General features: G+C 37.0%; 1 protein-coding gene across 1 annotated transcript; it reads right to left on the minus strand.

The window, feature by feature from the left end:
• Nucleotides 1–62: 62 nt before the first annotated feature.
• On the minus strand, nt 63–5,023 carry LOC104223558 (acyl-CoA-binding domain-containing protein 1-like). Its single transcript, XM_070171075.1, has 7 exons — nt 4,404–5,023; nt 3,079–3,184; nt 2,838–2,944; nt 1,719–1,810; nt 1,265–1,362; nt 367–544; nt 63–259 (listed from the first exon to the last, which is right to left on the minus strand). The coding sequence occupies exons 1-6, from the start codon at nt 4,850–4,852 to the stop codon at nt 368–370; spliced, it is 1,029 nt and encodes a 342-aa protein (XP_070027176.1). The 5' UTR covers nt 4,853–5,023; the 3' UTR covers nt 63–259; nt 367.
• Nucleotides 5,024–10,196: the final 5,173 nt, after the last annotated feature.

The following is a 10,196-nucleotide window of genomic DNA, read 5'->3' on the forward strand; positions in this document are numbered from 1 at the left end:
CGCTGGAGTCGTAGTGGTGAGCTATTTGTACATGTCCTACAAGTATTTTGATCGCATCCAGCTAATATAATTGATACTATTTTAGCTTTCACTTTCCAATTAGAAACAATGTTACCCTGACAATAAGAATGGTAAGCAACAAATGTAGTAACCTAAAAAGCAAAACAATGAATCCCTTTCACTTCTGGTGACTCCTTTCTTGAAGCGGCAATCTCTTTGCTCCATGCCATCACAAAAGCTCAAAAGATGGTACTAAAATCTACAAGAGAAATTCCCTTCATTTAAGATGAGAAATAGGTACATAAGCATCTACACCAGTAACATGATCGATCAGCAGAAGGAGAAGAAGAACAAGATATGCTGTACGTTAGTTGTGGGTAGTCGCCTGCTGCAACCAAGGCCAGTGCAACTCGCAGACATCTCGAGGGCAGTCGCCATCATTATCCTTGATCTCCACATTAGCACCATGCTTTACGAGAAACTCAGCAATATCTTCCCTTTCACAAACAGCAGCATAATGAAGTGCTGTCTGGCCCTCAAGGTCCTTCAATGATCAAAATAACAAGAATTTTTATTTCAGTGTATATCGCAAGCAGGAAAACTAGAAGCACCCACAGACATTGGAAACAATGGAAGATTTACGAGGCCCAATGCTTAAAACCAAGTTCGACAAACTCCAAAGTCCAACCTTCAACTAAAAAAACTGCAGCCTCATAAGCTCTAGCTTTATATTAACACATAGGACACACTTGAGTTTGCTTGATATAAGGGTTTTGATTAAACCTTCTGCCTAACATGTAATTGAGTATATTTTAGCACACTTTTGGTCTCATCTTGCCTTAGTTATTTATTTATTTATTGAATCTATTGGCCTCATCTTCCTTTGTGATACATGATCACATAATGCAATTTTAAAACTCACTAAGGTTAGTAAAGCCTTCAGCATGGTAGTCTTGTTTCCTCTCTGCAAATCTTGCATCTATGTTGTTCTTTGCCTCTCTCTTTTAGTCCCAACGTAATGACAAATTCTCTAAAACACTATATTGAAGAGAGAGAGAGAGAGAGAGAGAGAGAGAGAGAGAGAGAGAGAGAGAGAGAGAGAGAATATACAAGAAAATTACAGCTTCATCAAGTAATGTTATGGCTCTAAGACTTTCAAATGAAAAAAGAATGCAACAAAATACAAGCCCGAGAAAGTATAATTATAACTAATCACAGAACCAAAACATGATCAGGGGTTGTCACAATGCAAAATTATATGTACCTTGGCGTTTACATCGGCATTCCTGCTTAAAAGCAATTTAGTGATGCTGAGATGACCACGATCTACAGCCCAGTGCAAGGGGGCACGACCCTCACTGTCTGGAATCATGTCAAGAAACAACTTTTAGTCAGAAGGAACATCAATCAAATAAACGAAAGAGAGCAAAAGCTACACTACAAGTTCCAGGTAGACATCATTCAAGAAACTCCAGGGTCTTGAGTTACACTCGACCACCCTAAACATTCTCTCAGTTCTCCACCCTATCATTTTTTCTTGGTATGAACACAAGAGAATCATCAAGAAACATCTTAGTTCAATGAAAATTGACCCATCCTCGGAGTTGATTATTAATTAAAAACCATAAGCAAAGCAAATACTAGTGAATCAAACATATCAACATTGAAACACCATAACTAAACTTCACAAGAATTGATTTATCACATTGAGAATCAACCTTTCACATTCACAGGAACACCACTCTCAATGCACTTAAGCAAGTTCTCCTCGTCCCCTTCTCTGGCAAAGGCATGAATTTCATCCAATTTTCTGCAAAGAGAATAGAGGGTATGTGCAGCATTATAATTATTATAAAATAGACACATATAGATAAAAGACAAAAGGATGAGAGAAAGTTACACAACTTGAAAATGACCAACAAAGTACAGCTTGTTCAAAAGTTCATCCCTCAGATAAACAAGAAAAGCGTAGTTAAATAAGGAAGCTCATCTAAGACTTCTTAAGACAGACAGATTAGATGCTGCTTATTGTTAGCACCATTGCCTCCTAGTGTAGGAAAAATAAAATAAGAATGAAACTATAATACAAAATAACCTCTATAAACTCGCCAGAACCACAGAGTTGAAATTCCAAAGAATGTTTCTGCTTTTTGATGCCAAGATAAACTAGTTATAGACTACATAGCAGTTGTTGCAGAGAACGTCCTTCTCAAATAGAACGAACAGCGACAACAAATAAAAGAACCACACAGTATTCAGCCCACATTTTACAAAAGGTCAAAAGAACAATGCGTCGTTTAAAGTTAAACTACCAAGCCAAATAGTAAAAGGTGTTCAGGCTTAGAACTCACAATAAAGTTTGATTGATTCAACCAAAGTCTGGAAGATTTTCCTTGGACATCTACAGCAATTATAGGTTTCGGTATTAAGGGGAGGGGGTAGGACATAAAAAAGGAAAAGAACCATGATATACTTATACTACCATGTAATTTCTAATTCCCCCCCCCCCTTCCCCCAGTGTGATAGTAATCCGTACACTTACTAGAAGAATATGAATTCCTTAGTCTTTGTTAGGAGAAAGTGTGAGTTCAATGCATTTAAAATAGTAAACTTGGGTCCTATAAAAGCTTTAGAGTTATTAACATGTATCAGAACTTTTCTTTTAAAAAAAGTGCAACACTTAAATGGGATGGGTCGAAATAGCAAGGGATAATTTTTTGGGACTGAGTACACCTAAAAGGGGCACATTTAAATTGTCATACAAGTCACATTTTAAAGGGAAAAAAAAAACACTTAGGCTGCAAAAGTTTGGGTTCACACAAGTTGAAGAACCTTACAACTCGTTTCCGGATTCCTCCTCATCGATGAAGGTACTGAAAACAGGTCCCATTGGCCCTCTAGAATCTGCATTACGAGCAACGCTACTTTCTTCGTCCTTCTTTTTCTATTCGAGCATGTTGAGGAGGCCAAACAGCAATAAGAAGACAGGGGGAGAAGAAAAAGAAGTAGAACATTCATTTAGTCCAGGATAACAAAGTCATGATCGATTGCTATTAATAACAAAGATGTGTGTCTTACAGTTTCAGATCCAGAAAGCCAGGAAGGATATAACTCAGTCACAATATCAAGATACTTCTCCATGGCTTCTTCAGGAGGCATGGCACCCAATTTCTGCCATGCTTGCCTAATAGATGATCAAAGTAAACCTTATCATCAGTCATGCAAGAAAGACCAACCAAAATATACTACAAATAACTTAGAAAACATTTTATCCATAGTACGACACTTAGGAAACAAATTAAGAGGATATAAAGCATTCATTTTTGAAGTTATGAGCTATACGGAAAATTATATAAAAGCCAGTATAGTTAAAAAAGTCTTACACATCCTTGAAGTGGGATTATGTCACGAAAGATGCCACAAGCAACTTTATTCAAAACAACACTGTCAATGCAATCCGAACAATTTGTTTTCAAGCAAAGTAATACATTCAGAGAAGTCCTCGGGAAATTCCACTTCCCTCACCCCTTATTATCATCCTATTGTTTATCATAGCTAGCAGTAAATTTTGTCCATCAATTTCATAAACTTTGATATCTCATTCAATATTCCAACAAGGAGACAATAGCCTTCAATTGCTTACCCTAGTAAGCCTTAGCACAATATGGTTCACTATACTTTAAGTTACTTTAGCAACTTCTAAGAGTATACTCTTGCACTGGTAATTAACAATCAGTATCTAGTCTTAGTACTCCTATGAAGTTGTAATTCTGTTTAAGAAACTCAAACTACTTAATTTGCTAATCACATGTATCACAGGAGTTTACTATAGAGCTATTTTTCCTTCATTAAGCTAACAAGAATATGTAACATGATAGTTTATATAGAGCCAATGTTTTTAAAAGTGAAAACCGCAAAAAAGCAACAAGGTCCATGAGGCTTGAGGCGAAAAGCGAGAAGTCAAGTGCACGCTTCTTTGAAATGAAATGCAATTTACCGAAAGTTGAAAGATACTGATGAATTTAGTACTCTAATTATCAAGCTGCAATTAAAAAAAACTAATTTCAGTATCAATATATAAAGATGCAGACATTAGTCCAACTCCTCAAAGAATCAACCAACTTCTTGTCCGGTTGCAGGTCATTGTTGAAGCTATAACCCTCGCTTCACATGCTTTAAGCACCAAGTGATGACTTTTAAAAACAATGTCTATATCTAAAGCAGAGTATCAGATTTATCATCAAATGTATAACACTATCTACGCAGATATAACATTCATAAAGAACTTCTACATTCGAACGACCAAGCAAATGACAAGCTCATTTAAGACAATACTAAACGTCTAAAGTATTTAACATCAAGACAGCAAAGAGAATTAGAGGCGGATATTTCCAGAGCATTACCACTTGGCACGAGCAGTCATTTTGAGAGCGGATGGCTGTGGAGCAGTGCAAGGTCCCTCAGTCGCAATCTTATAAAGCCCATAGAGCTGCAATTGCACCTCATTTGATACCTTGTGAGACCGATCAGCTGCCGTAGCAGCCACGAAAGCCGTGGCGGCACTAAACGCCTCATCCAACTCAGTACTCTCTACACCTTCCCAATCATCGTCGCTTTCTTCGCCGCCGCTACTCACCGAGCTCCCGTTTAAACCGCCGTCGTTTCTTTGAATTAGCGGCTCAGTAGTAGTATCCTCCGATTGAATGTTCGGTTCGACTTCGTAGGAATCGCCACGCGTAATACGAAGATTCTCGTCGCGGAAAGCGAAGATAATAGAGAAAAGCTTGGCGAGGAGGAAAGAGAAAATAACGCCGAAGATCACCGACTGTAGATACTGCTGCCAATCGGCCATGAGTATTTGAAGAAGAATACAAAACCCTAGATCGTCGGAAAATATTATTACTAGGAGAGAAATAGCATAAGAGGGAGTGAAAGAAGAAAAAGGACGGAAAGGATAGTGGAGATTGAGGGCTCGAAAATGAAAATGCACACAGGTGTTGTTATCGGGGTCGTTATATATAGGGACAGACATGTGAGACGAATCTCGGATCGGGATTCATTATATACACTCGTTATTAAATTGTGTTTCTCCTTTATGTGCCCATTAAAACAACTGTTGAACAATTGTCCCCTTTGGTTTTATCGGCTGAATACAAAGTTTAAACTTTTGCTCGTAACATACCCCTAGATATATAATCTTGTTTTTTGAAGCGAGCTATTTTAACTACCGTATACGGGTCGAAATCGGAGAGTTCGACTTCGAGGACTTAACGGTACTCTGAACTCGAGTTCGGGCATTACTAAGTAAAGACCAGATCTGACTGGAAAATGCATACCTCGAGGGAGCGAATCGAAGACCCGTCATGATCCGCCTTGAGGGTAGTACTGTCACACCTCCTTTTTTACTACCCCAAATAGGGTATAAGGGAGTTTTTCCAATTTAAGTGACAATCGAAACGAGATTATTTATTTAAGATTCAGAGTCGCCACTTGAGATAATTTATGGTGTCCCAAGTCACCGGTTCAAATCCCAAATCGAGGAAAGATTGACCCTATTTTACAGTCCGCGAACATAGAAATCCGGGTAAAGAATTCTATTAACCCGGGAGAAGGTGTTAGGCATTTCCGAGTTTCGTGATTTTAGCACGGTCACTCAACTATTATTATTGGCCTGATTATCTGATTTTAAAATATTTTTAAACATATGTGCATTTTTAACACTTTAAAAACCGCTTTTAACTATTAAAGGAATTATTTCAAGGTTATTTAAAGCATATCGCAAGCCACGCTACATGAAATGCACACCGGTGGTTCACAATACGTTCTATTCAACCTTGTTGAAAATTAGAACCGGATCACATGAAATGCACCTCCGGGTTTTAGTAATAGCTATGAGAATTAGATAATTAACGCGCCTAAAACAACTACGAAGTTCATTTTTTATATCTAAATTAACATTTGTGAGGGCCGTAGATAATTTAATTTGCTTATGGCACGCCTCAAATCTATTTCCTCAAGTGATTTCTAGTCTTATGAGGGCCATAGGTGATATAGTTAAATGACACACCTCATCTTAATTACCATAATTACTTTAAACAACGAAATTTGAGGCCACGTTTGCACAACTACTAATTACAGGGGCGCTCTGGACTTTTAGGCGTTTGGGCCAACCCTGTTGTATACATAATCCGCAACAACCCTTTAAATGGGAATCTGGGCTCGATAGCAAACCCAAAGGACGATAAGGCAAATAATTTCCCCATTTACAAGTGGCCTCGCACCTCAAGCCCAAGATAGGCTAAGTCTGATAAAAGAATAATATTAAAGGGGTATGAGACTCAATATAGAGTCCCCACAGAACAGAATGAGCATCTGCAACCCAATTGGACTGAGCTCTTTAGCTATGACCAGCATGTGCGAATTGATGTACAAAGCCCCAAATAATACAACACCCAAATAATTATATCACCTATCTAAAAGAAATTGTTTTAATTTAATTGAATAAGCAGTATGAATCAGCATTCTAAATTCAATTCTGGCCCAAGCTAAATTATAAACACGTTCTGAGAGATTCAAACCGTGATTATAACCCAACAAATAGTAGTGAAATTCTCACAGTTTGAAATAGTTAACATTTATCAGACTAACAACCTATTACTCAACCTGTAACTCTTTAAGGACAAAATGCTCGAACTAAACTTTATAAGAAAAAAACCAATGAAATTATTCCATGACTAATCTCTGAATCTGAAAATCAGCATCAATTTAAACAAAATTAAACGAAAGCCAAAAAGTAATTCGCCATAGGACCTAAGCCCTCACTGAAAAAAACAGAACCCTGAGCATTTCCCCATGTCCAAAGCAAGTTTAAATCGACTCACCACATAATAGGAGACATTGAAGACTTAATCCCAAGCTTAATAATATGATACCACATCACTAACATAAGAGGACAGTAGAATGCATATAAAAATTAAGTTATTACAAAACACGAATGGAATTGAAGAACAAGAAAGTAAGATTCAACAAAAACCGCTTGTATTCAACATATTTTCCATATTTTTGAGTGCACATTTATATCTCATATGCTGTCCACAATCGAGGAAATACCTGAAGGTCAAGAGAAAATAAGGACAGTGAGGAACTTAGCAACAACAGTAGATCAGCAACACCAACACCAATTTTCAGCCCGCTTTAGATCATTTTAAACCCAGATGAACAAAAATTCTTTGAAGCTTTCAAATTCTGACTAACAATCAAGGTTAAAGAACAAAACCAAGACCAATTTGACCAAAGACTACAATAAATTTTTGGTATTATCAAAGTATGAATGGCTCAGCTGTTTATCTTTTCAATATTCTCCTCCCTCCTTCTAAATGAAAGAAAATGAACCATATATAACCAGCTCCTAGGGCAACAAAATTTGATTCTATACTTCACCATATTACCCCTCCTTAAATCATCTTTTATTCAAGTTAAACCCTGGATTTTGAACCTATTTGCTGAACTACCCTAATCCCCACTTTCCTGGAACCTTCCTCAAGCAGTTAAGAAAGATTCCCCTATCCAATTTCCCTAAACTACCCCTTAAAGACTTACTAATTACTTTCAAGAAATCAATCGTGGGTCAAGCTAGCCTAAAACCTAAACCAAAACGACTGGGCTTCTTTGAACCTGGTCAGAGGTGACCCAAAAGCTCAATCAGACGAAATGACCCAAACCCAAAACCAATTCAGTGGTTTATGAAAAGAAGAAGAAGCAAATCCAGAATCAAACGATTTCCAAAATCAACAGCATGACTGAACAAACAATTTATTAGACTAATCTAAATAAACTAAAATTAAACCAAATTACTAAGTCGAACCAAAACCTAATTAAACCTAATTAGCGGATTAAAACGGGAATGACTCTCAAATAAACACAAGTAATTTAATGGATTAAAGAAAATCAGAACTCACTGACTTACCAGAAATATGAAGAACACAAGGTGAAAATCTACCGCTTATGCATGAATAAGAAGTGAGAGACAGCTAGTTCCCTGCTCCACTCTAATTGACCACTTAAGGGTCTTTTCTCCCAAGGAACCCAGCCTTGCATGGAGCTTTGACCGAATTTTTGGAAGAAAAGACTCATGAGAGTCCAAATCCTTAAGAGAGCAAACAAAATGAACCCTCCGAACTCAAAAGAGGAGGAACAAACAGATCCCACGACTTCCGACCAAACTGACCTTTCTTAGGTTTGAAACTTAGAGTTTTTTGGGGTGTTTTGGAAAGAGCTGGGTCGATATATGAGAGGAGGAGGAGGAGAAAGTCATGGGGTGTGAAGCTTTGGGTTGATTTGGAAGAACTAGGGTTTTTAGATCCAAAATTGAAAGGATTGAGAGGGATTCAAGGGACATTGTCTTGGGATTTAGGAAGAGGAAGGCACAGGGGTGGTGTGGTGTTAATTTAGGGGTGGATTGAGGTTGCGCCGTCGCCGGAGATGGCTTAGGAATTTCTGGGTGGCGGGCTAGGGTTCATAGAGATGAACTGGGTGAGGAAGTGAAGTGAAAGGGTCTTAGGTTGTTTAGGGTGACATTCCGACACTTTTAATTAAAAGAAAAGGCGAAGCTCTTAGGGCTGTTGGATGATGGAAGATGAAGGGACAAGATTGGTTTAACACAACTAAACTCAAAACGACGTAGTATTGCCCCCATACTACGTCGTTTCAAGGGGAGTGGACTGAAGGCTTTGGACCGGGTATGAGACTTGGACCTGGTTGTGTTGGGCCACAGAATAGCTTGGGTTTTCACCAAATTGGCCCAATTTCGGGCTTTAAAACAAATTCCCAACTTTCCTTCTCTTTTATTTTATAATTATTTCCTTTTCCCTTTCAAATTTTTTTTCTTTCTAAATTAATAAAAACCTAGATTAAACCCTTGAAATAACTTACACAATTAAACTAATTATCTTAATATAATATTTACAACAAATTAATTACTCCTAAAAAAAGAAAATTACTAATTTAAATCTAAGAGGTTAAAGATGCAAAAGTAAACCATTTTTTGTGATTTTCAATTTTAATAAGACAACTAATTTACTAATTAACCTAAAAATGTAAAAATACATCTCAAATGCAATGCAGGGTATTTTTGTATTTTTCATGATTTAAATAAAATAAACATGCACAGACAAATGTAAACAATTAACAAAAACCCTACGAAAAATCTACAAAATTGCAAATAATGGGAAAAACTATTTTCTTAGAGTTCATTGTAGTAATTCATATAGGGAAAAAATCACGTGTTCACAAGTACAATTTTGATGACACTCAAGAAAGTACGGGAATTTCTCAAGGACATGTGGATCAAGACATAAATTAAAGGATAAGATTTGTACGAAATAGTACGAGTCCATACTAGGTTGTTATACAGCTGTACCTGTGAGCACGTGATTTTTTCCCTATATGAATTACTCCCATAAATTCAAAACAAAATAATTTTTCCATTTGTTTGCAATTTCGTAGATTTTTGTTTGTTATTGTTTGCATTTGTCTGTGCATGTTTATTTTACTAAATGAAAAATACAAAAATATGTTGCATTTGCATTTGGGATTTAATTTTACATTTTAGGATTAATTGACAAATTAGTTATTTTATAAAAATGGGAAAAAATCATAAAAAATAGTTTATTTGCACTTTCAATTTTAATTTTGAATTTTGGTAGTTTTTCCCTTTAATTTGGGTTATAATTATTTGTAGTAACAATAGGGTTAATTAATTTAATGTGAAAGGATAATTGGGTTTAGGATTTAATTTAGGTTTTAATTTTAAATTTTGGGAAAAGAAAAAGAATTTTTAAAGAAAAATGAATTGAAAAAAGAAGAAGAAAGAGAAGGAAATAATGAAAAAGGAAAATTTAGGCCAAATCGGGCCATGTCCCTAGGCCCAGACTAATTTCCCCTTAGACCAGTCCAAATTACCCCTTTACCCGGCCGAAAACCCGTCCCTAATACCCGGTCCAGCCTTTATAATCAACACGGCGTCGTTTCGTGCTCTTTGATCTAGACCGTTGATCTCAGTTGATCAAACGGTCCGTAACTGACCCTGTCTCAAATATAAGTGTCCGAATCTCGCACCCCCCTCATTTTCCAGACTTCATCGTCCCCAAGCCAAACCCTGGAGAGCCGCCCTAATTCCCACCACCTCAGGCCGGCAG

The sequence above is a fragment of the Nicotiana sylvestris genome, chromosome 3 (genome assembly GCF_000393655.2).
Source record: "Nicotiana sylvestris chromosome 3, ASM39365v2, whole genome shotgun sequence".
In the NCBI taxonomy this organism is placed as follows: Eukaryota; Viridiplantae; Streptophyta; class Magnoliopsida; order Solanales; family Solanaceae; genus Nicotiana; species Nicotiana sylvestris.

Coding starts and splice junctions, on each gene's coding strand:
- LOC104223558 (XM_070171075.1), bottom strand. CDS start 4,852: ATGGCCGATTGGCAGCAGTATCTACAGTCGGTGATCTTCGGCGTTATT. Junction 1,811..2,837: donor GAGGAATCCGGAAACGAGTT/GTAAGGTTCTTC, acceptor TTCTCTTTGCAG/AAAATTGGATGAAATTCATG. Junction 545..1,264: donor ATGCCGATGTAAACGCCAAG/GTACATATAATT, acceptor TGATCATTGAAG/GACCTTGAGGGCCAGACAGC.